The sequence below is a fragment of the Chinchilla lanigera genome, unplaced genomic scaffold (genome assembly GCF_000276665.1).
Source record: "Chinchilla lanigera isolate Chin_1 unplaced genomic scaffold, ChiLan1.0 scaffold00069, whole genome shotgun sequence".
Taxonomy (NCBI): domain Eukaryota; kingdom Metazoa; phylum Chordata; class Mammalia; order Rodentia; family Chinchillidae; genus Chinchilla; species Chinchilla lanigera.
This window is the reverse complement of record NW_004955470.1, coordinates 12,552,674-12,575,399: the sequence shown is the minus strand read 5'-3', so window position 1 is coordinate 12,575,399 and position 22,726 is coordinate 12,552,674. Positions and strand designations below refer to the sequence as shown.

General features: G+C 53.1%; 1 protein-coding gene across 1 annotated transcript in view; it reads right to left on the bottom strand.

Annotated features, from left to right (window-relative positions):
- The window catches only part of Sh3rf3 (SH3 domain containing ring finger 3), a gene marked incomplete at its 5' end in the record, with an annotated part of 169,086 nt that overhangs the window by 40,290 nt on the left and 106,070 nt on the right, over positions 1-22,726 (bottom strand). The window contains 2 exons of the mRNA XM_005400847.1: positions 4,215-4,574; positions 18,388-18,483. Coding sequence (XP_005400904.1) covers positions 4,215-4,574; positions 18,388-18,483 — 456 coding nt within the window. The remainder of the gene's footprint in view (positions 1-4,214; positions 4,575-18,387; positions 18,484-22,726) is intronic.

Here is a 22,726-nt window from a genome sequence, read left to right as displayed (position 1 = left end):
AGGACCTCCTTCCTTCCCATCCACATCCCCAGGACCTCCTTCCTTCCCATCTCCATCCCCATGACATCCTTCCTTCCCATCTTATCCCCAGGACCTCTGCTCTTCCCATCCTCATCCCCACGCCCTCCTCCCTTCCCATCCCCTTTCCTAGCACCTTCTTCACTATGCCAGCCTGAACTGCATAGTGAGATCCTCTCAAAAAGATAAAAAATACAAAAAATAAAATAAAATAAAATAAAGCCTGCTGGGAGTACTCCAACTTCAGAGGCATCTACAGAAGCCTGGCCTCCGCTTTCTGACGTCAGTGACAGAGAAGCTTGAGCTCAGGTCCTGAGGGCTGTGGCCCATGTATGGGGAGGACGGTGGTGCTGCCCAGATTTCAAGGACAGGAATGAAACTGTGCCCTCGCTGAAGGACTTCTGCTCCTGGTCCCCCATTCCATACCCATCTGTCAGGTCCTCCTGACACTGGAGGTCCCTAAGCAGCCTTGGGAGCCAAGTCCTGTGGTGTTGGGATCAGTAAGAGGGAAAGAAGGTGTGCAGCTGGCAGGCAGCACAGGGCTCTGTTAACAGAGATCCTCAAGAAGCACCTACATATTGCAATTTTCAGTATGCGCCCAGAAAGCACTACCACTGCCCCAAGAGGCACACAATTCGAATGTCTTGTTCATTGCTCAAGACCACTCCAGTACACATATGTAAATCCAATCCTCAGCCTCGCTTCCCAGAGAAAACTTCCAAACGAGGCATTTAGGGCTTCACTCTCCTTAGCTCTGCAAAGAGCAGCAACAATTTGTGCACCAGAAGTTGGGGCAGAGCAGGGGCTCCACTTCTGCTCACAGCCTAGGATGGAGGTGATCCCAACACTGCAGCCCATGCCATGTCCTCTGAGTGTTCCAGGTTAGCTCAAAGACCTGAGGAGCAGACACCAAGGTCTGGGTCAGACCTAGCCTATGTCTCTGCCCTGCCTGTTCTGTAAATAAATTTTATTGGCAGTCAACCTCCTTATCTACCCATTCATTGTTCTTGGCTGCATATGGTCTGAAACATTCAGTACAGGGGTTTGTCACAGGCGGGAGGCTGCTCCTTCTCCCTACCTAACTGGGCTAACAATTTGGACCAGGAGCCATAGATGTGACCAACAGCATAACAAGGCATCCCTCAAGGCAGGGGAGGACAGTACCCTCAAACTTCTAGCTGAGCAAGTGAAAAGCCCAGAACACCATAGCAGGAAGATGAGGTCTGTGAAGGAAACCATAGGACCACTTCCCACCTGTCTGGGTTTTTAAAAATTTCCAGTTGGAACCAAGTGATTCTGCCCTGAGAAGAGCCATAGGTCGCATCCCCAGCTTCCTGTTTGCCTTCTTTCCCTAGAACAAGGGCTGTTGGGCAGCCTGGTGGTGGGAAGGCAGGAGACCACAGAGGTGCTTCCGGTGAGTCCATCAGACAGAGGCATTTCCAACCCCCTATGCACAGAAGGCACCATTTTCATTGCATGGGGCAATTTGCTGTCCTGCCTCCAGGCAGGCAGTGCTGTGGGAGGAACCTAGTTCACTATGGCACCACTCACCCACCCTGCAGAGCCACTCTGCTCAGGGAGACTCAAGGGTGGGTCATGTGGACGAGGACGATGAGGCAAAGGCTTGCATGTGAGAGCACAGAGGACAGCAGGTCAAGGGGCTCGCAGAGGGGAGGCAGCAGGAAGCAGGGCAGAAGGGGCCCTTCAGTTCTGCCTCACACTGAGGGTGAAGCCAGGAGACAGGTGCTCTGGAGGAAGCTGATCTGTGGCCCTGGTGTCCTTATTGACCTGCCGCTCCCCACTTCTCCATGGGGAGAGGGACCACAATCCCCAGAGGTCCCACAGCTTCCTAGCATTGGACTCTATGAGATACGCTCACTCCAGGCCCAAAGCCAGAGCCTCCTCCGTGTCTGCTTGAGTTCTTATCACCCAACCTGGGCCTTTAGCTAACCTCACCCAAGTGCTACTTTTTAATTTTTCTGTGATGGCTTTTTCTTCCTTTTCAGTATTACCATCCAGAGCCTCAGCCTGAAGCCCTTTTCTAGAGGCCCAGAAGGTGAATGTGTTGGGTTATCCTGGCCATTGGGTCACTCTGGCTTCTTCCTCTCCTCTTCCTCTCTTCCTATCCTCCTTTAAAGGCCCAGCATGTGGCCAGTGTGAAGGCAGGGGGCAGGGCAGACCCGGGCTGGTCTCTGAACAGAGACAGACTTGTAGCACCCTGGGCCCAAGAGGGCAGCTCAATGCATACCCTGGGCTCCCATGGCCCTCAGAGCTCCTCCTCAGCTACATGGGGCAGGAATACAGGCTCTACATCCATGGCCTGCTTACAACTTTCACTTCAGGCTGAAGGGCTAGAAAAGAGACCTCAGGATCCCAGCACCACAATAAAACCAGCTAATCAAATGCTTGTGGAACACAGTGCTGCACAAATGGAGACAGGGCCTCTTTCCTGCTCCTAGAACACTGCAGCAGACAGTGTGAAGCCAGGCAAGGGGCCCTGTGCCATCAAAGAGACCTCGGCAGCAGGAGGGTGAGTGGAAGAGGAACTCGGGATCTTGTATCTGGCTGCACAGAGCCCATGTCCCAGGCGAAAGGGTAATGCGGAGGGGTGGCACTGCCACGGAATGCGGCCCAGCCCAGCCAGAGAGCAACAAAGGGGTGAGTTTTGGGTGCCTCCCCAATGGCTGCAGAACTCCCTCTGGCTGACATGGGAAGGAGGTGGGCCCAGGGTTGTACCCTGCTACAGACAGCTATCAACTGTCCATACCAGCACGGGTACCAGGAGGCACTCCAGGGTGAACATCACAAGATCTAGCATCACCATGACAGCTGTGCAGACCTCTTCCTCAGCATCCCCAGGAGCCTGGGCAAAGGGCACACAAGGCTGTCCTAGAGGAGGCCGGCCTCTGTGCACACAGTGGGGTGTGGGCCAGGCTATGCCCACACTGTGATCAGAAGGTGTCCTACGACAGCCCAAAAAGGCAGGCTCAGCCCAGAGGGCCCAGGCCAGCTGTACCTGCCCCTCAGGAAGCAGCAGCCCAAGGACAGCTCTCTGGGGAGCATGGGTCCAGGGGAGGCAGCCTGGGTCACAGCTGGCAAATACTTCAAACACAGAAGCACTGCTATAGATCACAGCACCAGTCTTGGGTGAGGACCAACACGTGCACGCATGCATACCTGCCACTGCGTAGGTGTGCATGTGCATGGTGAGGGTATGGGTATGTGTGCACATGTGGATGTGTGGGCACAGGCCTGTGTGTGTGCACCTATGTGTGTGCATGTATTGGGATGTTTTTAGGCAGAGTCTACACTGAGAGCAAACCACAATTCTCCAGCTCAACTATTCTATTTTTCTAAGGAAAACTCTCTATGTAAAGTTAGCTGAGTTAAACTTCAATAGTGATGGTTCTCCCACAGTCACTGGTGCTCTCCCCAGTTTGGTCCCAGAAGGATGCCGCTGGGCCAGGGTAGGGCTGGGGCAGTCAGCCATGGCCCCAGGAGGAATGCACAGCTGGCTGCAAAAAAAGCCTCAGGGAGGAAGGGGCCCCACATGCACCTGTGTGCAGGTCCAGCACCCTAGAAGAGCTGGGTTTGGGGAGGAGCCACACTCAGCCAGGCCCCTCTACCTGCGCAGGAAGGCTTGTCCACTCCTCTGTAGGCAATGAGTGTGGCTGCAGCATCACACCTGACCTCAGAGAGGCCCCTCCTCCTGTCTGGCCTCAGCCTACAACTTCTGCCCTTTATGTCCCACTGTGATAGGTTTTTCCAGAACTTCAGATAATGACTCTGTTTACATCCTGGGAACACCTAAGTCTGATTTCTCAAATCTACAAAGAAACCAGCAAACGTGAAATCAGCATTGGGTCTAGAAACAGAAGGCACTGTGGAAAAAGTCGTGATGAAAGCAGAGTAATACCATCAATTCTGGTTCTGAGCTCTGGCCCTTCCTGTGCTAAAGGGGTACTCGTGAGCCTTGCAGATTGGCTCAGGGTGTCCTGCAGTTGGCAGTGACTCTGTCCAGGATGCCCAGGAGATGGAGGAGGACCCTGATATCCACAGCACATGGAGGGGGGCCAGGCAGGGGAGCTCCCTGGTGCAGCTCTAGACATCTTTGTGCTCTTCCAGGATTGGGACTGCTGGGCACAGAGCCAGGGCCGACACTGAGATCCCAGGGACACTGTGGGCTGGGACCTTACCTGGGTGGGCACAGAGCAGGGCAGGCCCGTGAGCTCCCCAATCCGGGCCGCGGCGCGGGGGTCACTAGAGCTGATGAGCACAGGGGCGCTGATCTCCATGGAGTGCCTGTGGGTGGCCGCCTGCGAGGACTTGTGTGTCACGCTGAGTGCCGTGAAGGAGTGGCGTTTCTTGGCATTCTTCTTACTGTCCATGCGCCGCTGAAAGGCACTGACAGCCCCTGAGCTGCCTGCTGCAGGGCCTGAGCCCGAGCTGGCCACCGGGCTGGGGTCCGAGGGCGAGGGAGCAGCACAGCTGGATGCTGCGGCAGCAGCTGGGCACAGCTTGTCCATCTCAATGAGCTGCTTGGCAGAGTCGTTGAGCTGGGTGAGAATGGGACAGGGCATCACTAGGTGGCTGTCACCAGCTGTGCTTGCTCAGTGCTCCCTGCCACATTCTTACTTAGGGACCAACAGCATTCACACCACTGGGGTCTTTCTCACCTGGCTTCCTGCACAAGTGCACAGTGGGACAGGCAGCAGGTTGATGGAAAAGGTTTCCCTGGGAGCTGAAGAAAGCAGGGCTCACAGGACAGAGGGGTTTCCACCCCAGCCCCCATCATTAGTTTAGGGGCAACCTGCAACCCCACAGAAACACACCAGGGCACGGAGAGGGAAGGAGGTAGCCTCGGCCAGCCCCGCCGGCTGCACCCACTAGGACAGCTACCCACTGCCCCATGTACCCACCAGTGCAGTATTTCCGCTGGCTGCAACTGAGGCCTCCCCAAGTGCTCTAGACCCCAGGCCATAGCCCATTTCCACGGGAGGTGGCTGATGGTGGCCCATGTGAGCTGCACAGTGCTGTCCTGAGCCAGGTTCACAGGAGTCAGCAGCCATTCAGCAAGGACTGAGCTGAGACTCCTCCCACACTTTCACCTGTCCCACCAGACAGAAGATGCTTTCACAGTGGAGGCAGCCCTTGACAACATCTTGTCCAGGTGGTACGTGATAGGAAAGAAGGGCTGCAGACCTCCCCCTGATGAACATTCAGCCAGGCCTTTGGGGGCTGTGCCATTGTCTGCATGGCCCCATGTGGGTCCCCAGGCATGGCTCCTGGCAGATCTGTAAGCCACACCACTGCAGGAGGAAGAGCCTGAGGTTGGGTTGGCATCTGGCAGGGCCCCAGACTATGAGGTAGTGGGTCTGGTCACCCTCTGTGAGCTTCAGTGTAACTGTACCCCACCCCCTGCAGGACATTTATACTCATGATGCCTGGTGCAGCCCTCTCTTCCCAAGTATGATTAGTTCAACCTAATGCATACTTGATGAGGGTATCTGTAGAGATTTACAAAAATAAAAGAGAACTGTTTATTGTGTACAAGGTGGTCAGGAAGAAAGTGTGACACTGGGTCAACAGCCACAAGACAGGCACAAAGGTGCCAGGCTCAGCTTGATGAGCACCTGCCAGGTCCCTTCCTTCTTCCCAGTGTCCAGAGCTGGAGAGGCTGAAGCAGTGCCAGCCGCCCTTCAGGGGTCAACACAAGTCTGGAAACCCAGAGCCCCAGCCATCACCTCTGCACCTGTCCTCAGCAGGCAGAGCCCACAGGGCCACACAGCTTGTCTTTGGGACAGCTATTTGGGGTTGGAGCCCTGGGGCCTCTGCAGGGCTCCTGGGCAAGGGTGTGGGGTCTTCCAGAATGAGGGCTTCCCAGAAACTGCAGAAGAGAGTCACTAGGGGAGGCCCCATGTTCAGAAGGAAATGGGGGTGGGGGCACAGTCCAGGAAGCCCATGGGGGGAGCAGGAAATGGGGCCAAGTGGGCCCATACAAGGACCACAGGTCACCTGGGCACTGCTCCCAGGTAGAGGCAGCACTGTCCCCCTGCTAAGCCTGTGTGCTGCCCCATAGGACCCTCTGGATAAAGAAGTAGACTGGCCATGTCCTCTTCACTCTTCGCTCCAGGGACACAAGGCTGAGCGCCAGCCTCTCCTCCTGCTGTGAGGTCCTTGTTGCGACAGTCGGGAAGATCTCATCCTGAGGTTCTCAACATGTGCAGATCCTTCCCTCCACTGACTGAGAGACAGCACCACCTGGCTGGAGGCTGGGCTGCTGAACAGAGACCAGCAGCCCCTCGTGGCAGTTCCTGGGGCAAAACCAGGCCAGGGATGCTCACCCTCCTCCCAGCAGGTTCCAGTGATCACACTGCAGAGCTGGCCCTGCACCCGGCCGCAGAGCCATCTCCATCAGAAGGCCTCTTGCCAGCCTTGCACATCCTCCTCTTCTGCCAGTAGCCATGGCTCCTGCGCCAGCTGATGATGTCCCCTTTCCACTTCCACATCTGTGAGCCTCAGCCCCCACAGTCCCATCACCAGGCTGAACGTCCATAGCCAGGGACTAGGATGGTCCCCATGCGGCAACTGTGGGCTGAGGGCCCAGGGTGGGGAGGTGGTGAGGGCCGGGGTCGTGAAAGGCCCTGCTGCACCCTCCACATCCCACAGATCTTCTTTATGGAAACAGAAGACACGCTCATCTTATAGGAAGTAGGGAGACAGTTCTTCTGCGAAGGGGAAAGGGACCAAGAGATGGAGAGAGGGGGAAAGGAGGGAGGGCAAGGGGGTAAAAAAGAATTAAGATGTGTTATGTGTGCACCTGCCAATTCCCTATGAGGAATGTGATCATTATGTACTGCAAATGTGGACCAATACAGGTAAAAATTAAAACCTTCCCCACAAAGGGGACTGGTGGCATGACTGGTGGCACGACTGGTGGCATGGTCTTGGTCGCTTGAGGAGTCTCGACACACCTATTCCCTTCCCATGAGGATGTCCCTGGTACCACCCTCTCATTCTGTGGGTGCCCTTTGGGGCCAAGCCTGACCCCACACTCCTGGGAGCATAGGGTCAGATGAGACAGAGGTCAGCAGGGTAGACAGCAGGACCCTGTCAGCAGGACAGTGCCAGTGGGGCTAGGCCCCAGTGGGACAGTGACCATGAGGTCGTGTACCACCTTTGTGGTGTGAACATGCTCCAGGTTCATGGTTGGACATCAGACCCAAACGTACATCTAATGAGATCTGGATGCAGGCTTCTGGAGGTCGTCAGTGTTAGATGGGGCTCTTGAAGTGGCCCATGATGTCCTTCATGAGAAGAGGAAGAGCGACCCAAGTTGGCACGTCCCCATCCCCATGTGCCTCCCTCCACCCTGGTGATGGCACAAATAGCCATGGCAGGTGGGAGGATCTGAACCCAGACTCTCGGCCCCAGGCACACATAGGCCACAGGGTACGACATGTCCACCTGGGGCCACTCCAACTTGCTGTGCTGGGACTGGCCTGTCACTCCTTGAGTGTCACGGATGCAGGGGTGGTGAAGAGAGGCTTCTGCCTGCTGGGGGGACCTGGACGCCACATTCTTCAGAAGACCCAGCTGCCAGCAGGACAGGGGAGAGGAGCTGACCCTGATGCTACACCCTCACTCCTAAGCTATGTGTGGGACAATCCTAGTGACCGGTGCTGGTGCTGGCCCTGGCCTGGCCCATCTGAGGTCACCTTCCCCCCCATATCTGCTCTGACCCTCTTGTCAATCCTAGGGCAGCAGCAATGTGGCCATTCCACAGATGAGGAAACCAAGGCACAGAGCAGCCAGGTCACTCATTCTGAGTCACACATGGCCACCATGCTCATCCTGTCTGCAGCTTCTCCATGAATTTGCTTATTCAGTAGCACGCAAGCTGCTTGGACCCTGCCTCTCTCAAATGTTTGCGGAGGGCATGACCCTGAGCTGCTGGGCCTGGGCTCATCAGAGACTCAAATGTGGACCTATAAAAAGCTTTCTTTGGTGAAGCACAATGTGGAGGTCCTCATAGCACAGAACACTGGAGCACCAACTCTGACTGGGGGTGCTGCTGCTCCCTGCCCAGGAGCCTCAGAGCCCGGGTAACAGCTCCAGGCTCTCCTTTCCTGCACCATGAGCTCTAGACATTGGCGACACAGCCCAAGCATCCCTGCTATGCCTGGGTACTCGAGCCTTCAGAGGCCAGGTTTTCTGGGTAGGGGTGCTCAGCCAGTAACATCTTGTGCATAGATTCCAAACTTGCAAAACCAAACTCTGAAACACTTCCAGTTCCAAGCATTTTGAGTAAGAGATGCTCTACCTGTCCTGGGTGCTGCCACTCTGAACACTTCTATTCATTCAACAAACACTCCTGGTGGCCTTGCCATGGGAGCAGCTGCCGCCCTGGGGAGCCCACCGTGGAAGACTCAGCCATGCACAGCGCGCGTGGCTCTGGAGGCTGGGCAGCAGGGTGATGAGGCCCTAGAGCTACATCTGCCCAGGAACCCACACCGCACAGCACCCAGCACTGCAGCTCCCCACTCTGCCTCCAGCCTCGCACACTGTCCCCGGGGCCCAGGTCACAGTCAGGTGCTGGAAGTGACTGAAGTCAGAAATTGGTCATATGTGTGAGGGCAGGACAGAGCCAGAGGGCCTAAAGCAGTCAAGCTACCTCAGTCTTGAGAAAAGCATCCTGCCTGGACAATTTCAGTTGTTAGTCGCTAGGCAACCTTGTGTCTCACGATAGTAACTTTGCAAAAGTATCAATAAACACCCCTACTGTTGTTTTTGTTTTTGTTTTTTTTCCGGTACCGGAATCGAACTCACGACCTCAAGCTTGCTATGCAGGCTCTGTGCCGCTGAGCTAAATCCCCAGCCCCACCCCTACTGTTGTTGTTCAGCCCTCTTTTCCCATCTGGTAAGAGGCCTCCACCTGGCCCAGCTCTTGTCTCTTGTCTGTCTTTTCCTCATTCCCACCGCCCGCCGTTCCTCCCAGGGGTACACCAAGAGTGCAACGAGTCCCTACATTTAGGCAGTGGCCATGCTGCCACCATGGCACAGAAGTGACTTTAGAAAACCGAAGCTCAAAGGAGGCAGATCTTGCACCAGAGGCAACACAGGGTGGATTTCGCTGCCTGGGGGTGGAAATTACCTAACAGGACAGTTGAGGACCCTGGAGGAGTGGGCAGTTTCCTCTCAGTTGCCTGCCACTATGCACAGGAGATGCCCCTTCTCCCCCATGTCTGGGGTCCTGGCCAGCAGGGAGGAGTGGCCCCCACAAGCCCTCTGAGCTGGGGTTCAAAGGGGAAGGGGCCTACTGCATGCCACAGGCTCTGTGCGGCACTGCAGGTGAGTCAGTGGGAGAGTGAACAAAGACACCCCGCTCTCAGGAGAACCACCCCACAAACAAGAAGCAGTCAGGCATTTCCTTAGCGCGTCAGATGGGGCTGAAGACTAAATGGGGCCACAGGCCAGGTGGGGAGGCAGCAGTCGTACATGTCAAGGTCCTAGGGCGACAGAGGCTGAAGTGTCTGAGAAGGGACAGACTCGTGGGCACAGATGAGGTTGGCAACGGGTCACATGTGGGAGTCGGCAGCTGTGGGGTGTCTCAGCTGGTGTGTCAGCTCTGGGGATGTGGAGGTCGAGGGTCATGGGGGCACCAGTGATGCACCCTGAAGCCACTGCAGTGATGTCAATGGAAACTCACAATTTTAGGAGAAAGCTGCAAGAAATACTGATGCAGCACACATCCAAATTTGCCTCAAATATGCACAAATTTAGACACAGAACAGAAAGGAAATGGAACAATATGCTAACAACCTTTCACTTCAGTCCTTTCTTATGTGAATATTGTATTTACTAGTAGGATTATGAGTGATTTTAATTTTCTTCTTTATACTTTTCTGAATATCTCTATTCTGAGCAAAAGCTAAGTACTATTTTTATAATCAGAAAAATTCATTAAAAGCAAATGAAACAAAAAAGCAGCCGAGAGCCAGGCATCTGTGCACCCTGAGGAGCCATCAAGCCTGGCGGTCACACGCATCTTCCATTCTGCCCCAAGGGTGAGACTCTCCAGAAGCCTCCAGCACTTTCCTACATGGGCACAAGCTCTAGGCAGAGCTGAGGTTCTGGCAAGGTCTGGCTGACCTTCCCTGCCCACTGGGTGGGTTCTGAGCCCAGATGACAGCCACCAGCTGCTGGAATACAGACCTAGGAGGGCTCCCTAGGAGCCTCCCCAGTGTGGCGCTCCCAGACTGCCGGAGGGGAGGGGTTAGCTAGGCCAGAGATCACCAAGGACACGGAGGGGCAGATGATTGGCTGCACAGCCACTTTCCAAGTGAGGTTGTTGGGGCAGAGTGGGACTGTGTGTGCTGCAACACTAGGGAAGAACTGAGGAAACGATAGAGGGTCCACATCACATGTCCACCTGTAGCCACCACGAGCCTGGGGTCCTCTCCTTTCCCTCTCCCAGGGCCGACGTAGGCCTCACCCTCTTGGTGAGACATTGGTCCCAGGGTTGATGTGCTGTGACTATGCACTTCAGCATCCACCTTGCAGAGACCCCATTCCCTGCTCAGCAAGATCCAAGAATAGAGCACAGTGGACAGCACAGGGCATGGCAAATAAAACAGGACATGGTGGGCAGGACAGGATACAGTGGGTGGGAAAGAACATGATGAATGGCTACAACCAAAACTGCAGCGAGCCCTGGACATATTTCCCCAACATTAAGTGTCTAAGAACAAGCAGATACATGAGCTCTCCTGCAAACTTAGCAAAAATACAAGCAAGTGCATGGTCCCTCTCCTCTTAAACAGAAGAAGGTTACTGATTGGACCTCTGGGGTTTTCTTCTGTCCTGGTCTTAAGCCTCTTCCTGATCTTCAGGAGGCACTGGGTACCGCCCCACAGCTGGGTGGCTCCTTCAGATGGGAGTTGGGAGCCCCACAGCCCCTTCCTCCCCCACAGAAGCCCTGGGCAGGGGCTCTGCCTCAAGGTGGTTCTGTCCTGAAAGCTTGAGTCTCTTGACAGCTTCCTCGCCCCACAGGTATCTGCAAACTTGTTCTCAACGTGACTCTTCCTCCACATTGAACAGAGCATTAAGTCCATCCCAAACAGTTCCTTTGAACGGCATGAAGTTCTGCTTTCCTTACTTATAACTCAGCACTAACTCAAAACCCACTTCTGTCATGGCCTCAACCACTCACTGCAGGACTAAGTGGCAGTCAGCCAGGAGACTGGAGCTTCCCACAGCTGTCTCATGGGAGGGAGGTGACTCAGGGGACTCTGGAGTCTGGGTAGGACTCAAAAAATGACAGCTAAATAATTTATAATACAGCTCTCACTGTGACAGTCACTGTGTGTTGCTGTGTCACTAATACAACCTTCCTGAGACCCACAAGGCAGATGAGGTGACTGCTCCCATCACAGAGATGAAGAAATGGAGGTGTGGAGATGTCACATGACACACCCAGAGAAGTTCTGATCCACCAACCCAATCGTAAGGGAAGTGGGTGGGGAGATGAATAGATGGTTGGGTAGAGGAATAGATAGGTGAACAGATGAATGAATGGATAAATGGAGATGAGTGGATGGATGAGTGCGTGGATGGAAGGATGAATGGGTAGATGGATGGATGGATGAATGAATGGATGGATAAATGGATGGGTAAGTGAATGGATGAATGATTGGATAAATGAATGGAGAGGTGGATGGATGGGCAGATGGCTGGATGGTGGTCTAAAAGGGACAGTGTTTTCAGGGACAATATAAATATTTTCAGCCAAGGCTTAAGCCATCAATGAAGACCCAAAGCAGGCAGAACTACAGACAACCTGCTGACAACAGGACTCGGCACTGGCAGCAGATATATTTCTGCATCATGTCTGATACCAGGATGAACATTCTTCTGGAGACCGTAGGTCTTGCAGCTATTAGGAGAGGCAAGCAGCTGCAAAGGTACAGCCAGGCGAGGGTGTGTCTGGCAACCTGGAAGCCTCTCAACTCTCACCCAATAGCTTCCCCAAAGGCAAAACAGAACTCAGCAGGGCAATAAGCAGGAGATAAGAAGGAAGATCACTGAAAACAAGACACCTGGAAGAGGAGGTCCTAACCAAACCTTGGCCTTTGCTTCCCCAGTGGAAAGAGTTTTCAATAGCTTCACACTAGTGCCTTAATTACTCTCGCTTTGAAGGACTTGAAAGATAAAAAAGCAAGCATGGCTTTGAGCTCCTCTGAGTGGGCTGAGTGGGAACGAGATGAAGCCAGAATTAGCTGCAGTTTTTCATTCTGTAGTAATTAGCTGAATTGAGGCGCCTTTAGAAAGTCTCCCAAACGCATATGTGGGTGAGCATTTCTGCTGAATTCTAAAGCTATCCTGGTCACAAGCAACGTGCTCCCTTTCCCCTTTTAACAGGAAGTGCCACAGAAGGTAACTCAGGAGAAGGCAAAGACAGCTAAGCACTCTGGGAATGTGATTCTGGCAGTGGTCCCCTACTGAGGGCTGGCACTAACTCCGAACCACAGTCAATTCCTCCCGCAAAGCCCCATTCATTCTGGAGTGGAGAGCCCTGGAGGATCCTCGGGTCCCCAGAGACTCTGGCCAGACGTGTTTGGTTCTAAGTAGCTGGCTCTACAGAGACACCATTGCTAAACACCAACAGGTTGAAAGGATGATGACAGAGGAAAGGCCCTGGCCTTGGGGTCAGGGATGGTAAAGGCCAGCAAGTGGGGCCAGATGTGCTGCATGGGCCAGGGATGCTCAGGGCCGGGACAGGAGGCTGTACAGGTGACACTGACTCACAGAAGTTTGTGAGTCACAGGCCAGACTCCTCAGATAGGAAAAGTCAAGTGAAAAGACTGGACTGCAGCATGGACACTCCAGAGGGACACTGTCACATGCTCTGTCAGCCATCACAGTCAAGGGCAAGGCAGGCAGGAGCTGACCACTCAGAAGGCCTGAGGAAGGCAAGCTCAGGGTCTTCTCCCCATGGAGTAGGGCTCAGGAGCACCATGGAGGGGAAGGGAGGGCCTTGTCCCTGTGTGGAAAGAACATGGACAACAGGTGAGTGCAGAAGCACTGAGGTCAGCAAGGGACATCAGGGAGCTCCAGGCAGGGAAGACAGCCCCATCACGTATGGGGCTATTCCTGTCCCTATGAGTGACACATAGGTAACGAAGAAAAGAAGCCTGAGGCACAAGAGCCCGACTCACGCGAGCAGGCAGTACTTCCCACAGGCCTCCAGGGCCCAGCTGCCTGCCAACGTGCTCAGACCCCTCTTCCATCTCTCAAAGGCACGACTGACACAAGCTCCTCTAGATCTAAACAAGGCCTGCGCACGACAAGCCTGATCCCTGACTTTAAACCGACTGCGGGGGAGACACCCCTCCAAAGCCACTGGGCCTCACACTGGGTCTCACACGCCAGCTGAGCCTCGCACACTGAGTCACACTGTCTCACGCTGTTTCCCACACTGCGTTCCCCTGTGTCTCACATACTGAGTCTCTCACACAGCACCTCTCACACTGCTTCACACGACCACTGTGGCCCACACTGACGGCACACCTTCCATTCTGGCTGCCCTTCTAACCCGAGACAACAGCAAACAGAAACTAGGAGTGCGGCTTACGCCTGTGCAAACTCCTCTCGCCCTGAGTGAGTGTGCCTGTCGCACGGCGAGGACTCCTGCTCATCCTGCCAAGACTTCTGGGGAGCTGAGCTGGCATAGGGCTGCCAGCCTTGAGTGCTCTGGAGGATGATGTCTGCCCACATTTGAGGTGGGGCCCAATGGCAAGACCTGTCTAGCTAAGGCAGGCGGGTAAGACTGGCACACAGCTCCCAGGAGGGGAGCAAGGGCTTCTGTACTCACAGCCGTAGTCCGTGCGGGTCAGCCTCGACACGACTGAGGTACACCTGTAGAACTGGCAGCATCACACCTGGGTGTGATGTGAGGGGCATTCCGGGGAGATGGCCTGTGAGTGGGCGTGCTGAGTGGGAAGATATGCCCTCCATCCATCCCCTCTAGAGCTGGGACACTCCTCCTCTGCCCTCAGGCAGGAGGCTCCAGCCTCTGTACCTTCAGGGTCCAGGTCCTCAGCCTCACACTGAGAGATCCACCTCTGCTCCTTGCTCTGTGGCTTTGGACTTGGACAGTACTGTGCTACCAGCACCCCAGGTTTCCCGCCTGCAGATGGCCTGCTCAGCGCCACAGTGTATGAGCCAGTTTTCTCCTCTCTCATAGTTCTGTGTGCCCTATTGATGGCAGAACCCCAACTAACACACACCCCTACTCATCTTCTCCTTGTAAACACTCCCTGCCCCAGTCCAGGGTCTGGAAACCAACAGGGCAAGATTAAAGAAATGACAGGCCCCGTGCAATGGTAAATCCACCCCACAGAGCCAGCATCCACAACAGCAGGAAACACACAGCTGCAACCACAAGCTCTTCTGTCCCCAGGGGAACAGTCAGTCATACCTGTAAGTTATTGCTACGTGGGCTAACTGCACGTTAGAGGCTGTGAACATTCAAAACAATGTTCTCTCTATGAAAAGTAAAGTGAGAGGCCGCCATGTAGCCCAGCAGGCTGACGTCAAGGTCAAAGGTGATGGAGGCTCAGAACAAACTGCAGATGCCACACATCTTCAATCTGTGCTGAAGATGAGTCAAAAGGGAAATACTTATCACTAGGAACTCCCACTTTGGAGAGGAATTTTACTTATTGGGCTGAATCAGAATTTCAGTTTTGCTGTCCATATCTTGTCCAGGATCCACAGATCACATCAACAGTTTCCACACACCATCCAACCAGAGCCACAGTCATGGACATTGGACAGAGGGCTGGCGTCTTCTCAAGCCAGGAGTCCCTGCCCACCTCCACATGGTTCCAGCACCTTGGGATGAGGCGGCCCTGCTCTCTAGAGCCAGCACTCACCCCATCTCTCCACTGGCCTGAACCCAGAACTCTCAAAACACACCAGGGCTCTGGGTTCCATTCCGCCAGGACAGGAGTCTCTTGAGAGCTAGGGAGGCGAAGAAGCTGGCCATAGCCACACAGCTGTGCACCAGTGATGCCCAGGCCTCCCTGATCTGCTAGCCTGTGGTCCTGCCACTGGGCCACTACAGCTCAGGGACAAGTCCTGGGCTGGCCCTGCCCAGGCCATATGGGAGCTCTCCAGAAAGGGACTGGCTAGATGGGAGTCTTCAGGGGGGCACTCTTCTGACAGAACAGGCCCCAGACTGAGGAATCCAAGGTTTCACTGCAGCACTACATTCCTGACCTCAGGTGTCACTGTGACATCCCACGGGAAGAAGGGACTCCCTCATACAGATTCCTCCTCACATCATGAGAATACAGTGCTCTGAAAATCTGAAATGACAGTGGGTGAGCTGCTCTGCCCCTCAAAGACACAGAAGGAAGGCCCTGCAGATTGTCCAGGCCCAGTTCTGGTCCCTTCCTGGATGCATTCCCGAGGGTGAGTGCCCAGCCTTGCCCTCTCTGTGTCATGTGGGAAAGGGCAAGGTCATCCCAGGTCATAGCAAGGGCACCTGCCTGGCTGTCATCTGGTGGCTGGGTGAGTGCACTTGGTCTCTGGGAGGGAAGGTCGCTGGAGGGTGACTATGCCCAAAACTGAGAGGAGAGAGGAACAAGGAGGCAGTGCTGGGCCACGGGCTGGGGCAGGAAACAGAGCAAGACAGGGCCAGAGGAGGAGGGCCGGGAACAGGGACGAGTCAGGGCCTTGGGCCAGCCGCTCAACCACTGGTGTGGATGCTTTGGTGCCTGGGGGCCACATGGGGCACTGGAGGATTATTCTACAGTCTGGGGACAAGGTTGGCCTTTGCTGAGAGGAGATGCCGACAACAAAGGAAAGATTCGTTCCAGCCACATCTGGCCCTTGTCTTACTGTGTCCACTCAGCAGGTCTAGGCAGGTCCTCAGGGCATGAACTCATTCACCAGGTTCACCATGGCTTGGGCATCCCTGGCCGATGGCACACAGGAGTGGAGTTCAGGTATGGTGAGGCCCAGTGTGAGTCCGTGGGAGTTGGCAGCTGAACGCCTGGTGACCACAGCTGCACACCTGTCCACAAACCTGACATATGGCACTGAGACTTAAAGACTTGGCATAGGAGGACAGTAGGAGGACAGTTTATCCCTACACAGGTGAGCTGCGGGACAGCCCATGTCCGCAGTGAGGTCAGGAGGACTACAGGGCCCCACACAGGTGAATGTGAGGTGATGCTTTGGCATATTAATCCTGCCTTCTCAGAGTAGCAGTTTTGTTTGTTTCTACTGCTGGACACTGTCCCACCGTAAGGGAGTGCTAAGCTGTACTCAGCTGTTTCATTCCATGGACACTGAAACCATTTCCATCTGGGCCACAGTAACAAGTCTCTATCAGCATTTCTTCATGCTTCTTTGAGTATCCCTTGAGATTCTGCCTGAGAAAATGTTTCACTGCCTAAAAATATTTGGGGGGTCCTATGTAGGACTTTTAGAGTACATTGTGGTTGGTGTTCGTGTGTGAAGTCCTCATCTCCAGCAGCAGGATGGAGAGGAATCCCTGGCCTGATGCAGGCTCCAGCAATGGCATGCAGGTGTGGGTACCTGACACAGGGGATGTGTGCACCTGGTCTGATCTGATCTGGATCTGAAGTGTCCCCCACTGGCTTGTGGGTTCGCACATGGGGCTCTTGGAGGACAAGTGCGGGAGCAGGGACGGGTCACGGCCGACAGCACTGGGTGGAGACTGGATTTTGAGCTCTCCGACTGCATCTGTGGATTAATACACTTGGATTCATGACAGGATGACGTTGATGGCATGTGACAAACTCAGTAGGTGGGGGCTTCTTCAAGCAAGTGTGTCATAGGCGCCACAGCCCTTAGGGACAGTGTCGTGAACCTCCTCCCTGCTCCTCCTGTTTGCCAAGAGCCTCTTTGCTCTACCACACACTCTCCACTGTGATGTTCAACCTCTCCACAGCCCAGAAGCAGCAAAGCCCAGTGACCATGGACTGAAACTCTGACGCTGTGAGCCAAAACAAGTGTTTCCTCTTTCCTTTTTTCCTAAACAGTGGTGGGGATTGAGCCCGGGGCCTGTGCTTGCCAGGAGAGTGCTCTTACTGTTGCTTTGCCCCACTCAGCCTTTTTTTTTGAGACAAGGTCCTAAGTCCCCCACTCTATCTTCAAATGCAAGATCCACCTGCCTTGACCTCCCAGTGGCTGTGATTACCCAAGTGCTACCTCACCTACCCTCTCCTCCTGTGAGCTGATTTCTTTAGGTGCTGTCACAGCGATACAGATGCCTACCAGTGGCCTAGACACAGTGTGTGGATGCTGTCATGAGAGGGACTTGGGATGCCCTGGACAGCTTATCCAGGGTAGATGTGAGGAAAACACTCATCCAGATGTTTAGGGAAGAGGGAAGAGGAAAAAGCTGAGGAGAGACCGAGGGCCCTGCATGCCACAGCTATGCATTTGACACACATCTGCAGCCACCCACAGCCCCTGGAAGAACTCTGCGCGTACTGAGTGAGATGCTGAGTTAAGTGGAGGCGCTGGTGGACTGTGGGCAGGAGAGTGAAGGGGTGAATTAGAGCCACACAGCCTGTGTTCAACCCCAACACTGCCTCCACTTGCTGTGGGGCTGGAAACCCCCAGACTCCTGGGGCCTCTGTCTGCTCATCTGTGCAGTGGGCGTATCCATCAGTCTCAGTTGCCACATTCTTCGAAAGATGAGAGAGGTCCTGAGAAACACTTGGCCCTCAGTGAGCCCCAGCTCAAAGGATGCTAGTACTGGATGACACCAAAGGTGACAGGATGAAAGAGTGCCTGCAGGAGAACTTGCTCTAACAGACAGAGAACACACGCACCTGGGTCAGACACTCATACAAATAGCCCAAGGGGACAGCATTTCAGATGATCCTTCCCCACCACTGCCCTAAGGGGACCCCTAGGAACAGAGTGCCTCCTGTTGAGAGATAAGGAATCTCGAGGGACCTCAATGCAGGCTCAAGCTGCAGAAGCCAGGAGAAAGTACAGGAATGACAGGGCCTATGCCAGCCCCGTGCATCGTGCGAAATGTGCCTAGGGTTGGGGCCACTCTTGACCTCAGGGCTAGAGGGCTAGAACAGCAGAATGTGGGACCTCTCAGGCAAACAGCACAGTGCAGGAGTCTGAGAGGGAACAGGGAAGGCTGTGGGATGTGGGGGAGGCTGCTCATGCTGGCCACAGCCACTCTCGCAGGCCACAGGAGATACGAGTGGAGCTCCACGGCCACCATGGTCCTCGGGGTCTGTGGAGGCCCTTGTCTCCCCCATACAAGACTCCCAGGCTGACACAGTGACCCGCATGTAAGTGAGGACTCACCTGCACATACAGCAGGGGGAAGATCCCAATCCGGTCTCCCAGCATGCCCTCTGCCCAGTTGTCATCCACACGGCGGATCACGGTCAGAACTTCATCCTGCAGATTCCAGAGCCACGATGACAACCCCAAAAGGACAACAAGAGACTGGTTAGACTTGGAGGCTAGGGGTTGGTCCAGGAAGCTGTGGGGTCCACTCAGCCTTCCCTTCACCCACTGTCTTGCTCTGACAAGGATGACCATAGCCTCAAAGGCTCCCGCAGGGGAAGCCTCACAATTCAAAATATAGTTGGAGTTTTAAAACACAGGCTCCTGTGATTTATGCAATGAAAGAAAAACATATTGGATAAAAATAAATTCAGCTAAGAATAACATGCTTTGTTTCTGGCTCAATGGAAGAATAAAAGGAGAAGTGATCCAAGCCAAGTGGACTGATTTAGAGCCATGAGTCCACAGAGCTTTGCACCCCCTCCTCCTTAGTTCCCCAGCACATTCAGCACACAAGCAACATATGTGAACAGCGGCACATGGCAAGCACATGCATGGAAGGGAGAAGAGCTCTTGGAGACCATGGACAGGACATGAGAGGAAACACTTGGGTGTGAAGTCCTGGGTCCAGGAACCCTGAAGACAAAGGACAGGGAGTGCAAGGTGACAGGAAGAACCCAGAAGAGATGGAGACCAACCAGGGTGTGGCCAGAGTTGCTGGGAGCAGAGACATACCTGTAGCAAGTGCCAGAGGAAACTGTTCCCACCTCCCAGCTCAAGGTGCCCGACTCAGGCACAACAGTACCCATACAGGATGCTGCCCACCACCCTCCTGGCCACATGTCCTTCAGCAACCAGCATGTACCCTCAGTCTGAAGCCAACCTCCCTCAAAGCCCACCTGTCACTTGTGCTTGGGCATCTGCTGAAGATCAGCTGGCCCACTGGGCTTCTACCATGCATGGAGCTCACAAAGGATCTTGTCAGATCCAAGGTGCCACCTGCCCTCCCCAGAAACTGCCTTGCTCCCGTGAAGCTCTCTCCAGGTCAGGAGGGGACATCCCAAGTTGGGCAATGGACTTTCCTGGGAGAAGAATGGGGTGCTCTGCAAAGGTGAGGGGTGGATGATGGGGCAGAGGCTGTGGGGCTCAGTGCCGCACCATCCCCAGGTCTCCTCCAACCCTCTGAGGTGAGGAGAGGGCAAGGATGTGTCACCCAACTCCCATCCCCAGCTTTCATAACCAGCAAGTAACAAGGAGATCAGAGACTCTGGAATTCAGTTGCACCCTGCACAAGGATCTCCAGTCAAGGATGAGCCAGACCTGTGACAGTGGCTCTGTAAATTACGGAAAAACCCCTGGTGGCTTTGTAGCTGTTACAACACTGTGGCACAAGGCATAACTCAACTGTCCATGGGAGGCTGTGTGAATCCACCCACCACCCACCCAACAGGTGAAGGTGCAGCACGGACAACACAGACAGTGCGTGATGCTTGATAGTGAGCAACTGTGCTGTCTGAGTATTCACTGCACTACTATCATTTCAGAGTGTGCTCCTCCTCCTACAAAGAGCACTTTACTGTAAAGACACATGTGTCAGCAGCGTGATACTATGGCAGCCTCACATACCTCAGGTTCACTCAACTACAGTATCTCCTCTTGCTGTTTTATTGGTACTATAACTGCTTGCACAGTACACAGTGATCCCCCTCACTGACGAGTTGTAGGTGAACATGGCACACTTTCATTCTTCTCACTCCCTGCACCATACTCTCCCTCCATCTCTTGATCCCCTTCCCTTTTGCTTGCTCTTGATCTGATCTGATGCTGTCATTGTGGGCCTAGGGACACCCAGCTGTGCCATATCCTGCTCTGCAAATCCTCAGTGTGTGACAGCTATGCCATCGAGGCTGAGTAAGTCCACACTCTGACAGTCACATAACCACTACAGAGTCACCTAGCAATGCAATCACATTCCTTAAGTGTCCTGTCATAACAGACACTGCTGTGCCTCTTCCAGTAAATACTATAGGACAAGAAATGCTGAGCCGCCTGTAGGCGCCGCCTCACACAGGTGGGAGACGTGTCCCAGGGCTCCTTTCAGGTGAGGAGCACAGGCTTCCCTGGCACCCTCAAGACTGCACGGAGGCTGGCTTATGTATGCCCAAGGGTCACCATTAAACTGCAGTGCACATACCCACCTGGTCCCAGCAGGAGGCCCGCCCAGGTCAGACCATGCCTCACTGGTCATGCAGAGGGAAAAGTAAGTTACTTATATAAAATTAAAAAGAAGATAATGGTAGATAAATTTTTATCTTAGAAAATCAGAAATCCATACTATTATCTAATGCTGTTCTAGAAACTAAAGCCAAAGAAACAGAAAATAACGAAATGTAAATATTGGAAAGATGAGTACATAATTTTCTACCTACAAAAACAAAGTAGAAACCAAAAATTAGAATAAGAATTTGAAAATGGCTGCCAATTCTAAAATAAATTCATAAAAATTATTGGCTTTCCCAGATACCATCAATAATCAGAAAGTGTGACTAAAATTGTCTAATCATTAAAAAACAGTCCTGTGGATTTGCTAAAACTAGTCCTATAAGGATTAGATATACTTAAAGAAGCTTGGTTATTGAAGAAGAAAAATGAATAGATGCTTAATTTTGAACTGGGGAAAGTACCTTGAAAAATACAACAAAGATTTGGTTGAAGGAAAACTGAAACCTATGTTAAAACAGCAGACACAGAACAAAAAGCCGAACTAGAAAAATACTTGCAGGGTGCGCGAAGAATAAAGGCTTCATATCCCTGTTCCACAAAGACTTTAAACAACAATGGGGAAAAAAGACAAATATTTTAAAGGAAAAATAAGCCAAAGACAAAAATCAGGGAACTCAGAAGAAGAAAGAAAACTGCTGTTAAACAGAGACTCAATCACAGGGAGGATTTTCAACAAGAAGATTCCTCTTTCATCAGGCCCGACCTGAATGCACTATGTCTAGGGACAACCAAGACCCAAGTGTGCACAAGAGTTGACTCTGAGGATGTTCCTTCCAGTGTTGTTAAAGTCCAGGAAAGCTAATGCCAAGTGCCGAGGGGATTGGTTAAATGCTCTGCGTGGCGGCACTGCCCACTCCATGGGGTAGGCTCCATCTCTCAAAATGGCATTGAGGCGAAACAACAGTGTAACAGGGAAATGTTCACACTGAACATAAAATGCCAGTCCCGGGCTTGCTTTCTGCTTTTCAGCTTAGCACCCCACTATCATCAAGTTTCTCCTACAGACTGCCAGGGTGCAGGTGCTCCACACACATGCACATGAGCACACGCAGCACCTTCCTACACGGAGCTCAATTATTTTTCAATGAAAAATTAAGGTGCAAAGCCAACTGCACAGCATTCATTAAGTGAACACATCATTATTTTACAAATCTGGCCTTATTTTTGGTTAAAAATTTTTAAAATACAAACCTAGAAACAGTGTGAAAACATATATGCCAAAATTTGTATGACAGGTAACTGCAGGTGAGGAAGTAGTCAGACACTTTTATTTTTAATTTTTGTGCCCTTTTCTATTTGCCAAACATTCTACAATGAATACCAATCAGTTTCATAGTAGAATTGTCTCACAAACTGGAAAACAAATACAAAAAGGAAACAAAAGGCCTAAGATTTTCTTGTGTTTCTGGATGATGCTCTATATTTTCACTTGTAACTTTGAACTCTTTAAGAAAGTTGAAAAATCAAATGTCAAAATTTTACTTTGCTTCAGTATAGAGAAAACTGGTTGACACAGGCTGGGGCAAGGGACAGAAACAAAAGCACCCAGCCTGACAAGTCACTGCAGATCTCTGCAGTAAGGTAAAAATTAAAAATTAAAAGTACAAATATTTCTCAGTAGGAGGATAGATGAGGTGAAACAGGCACCAGGGCTCTGACTGGGGCTTTAGTTACAGAGGACTCCACCTGGCTTGTGCACACACACACACACACACACACACACACACACACACACGCAGTCACTATTCCATCAGAGGAGGTGGGTGCTTCCTGCTTCCCACCTGGCACCTAAAAGTTGCCACTCCACCCCAATGCAGGTAAAAAGCTTAACAAGCTGAAAACCAACCAAGCTTCTCAGACCTATGGCAGAATAGGGTGACAGGGTAAACCTCTGCTTACCACTGCAGCTGCTGCTAGGTGAGGAGGAAACAGAGCCTGGGAGGGTACCCAGGGATCTGCACCCCAAGTGAGGAAGCAGCAGGGGCAGTCAGAAGAGTAGGGGTCTAAGGCAACCCAGACACAGGGCCAGCCTTCATGAGCTTCACCTCCAGGAGGCCTTCTGGTCCTGCAG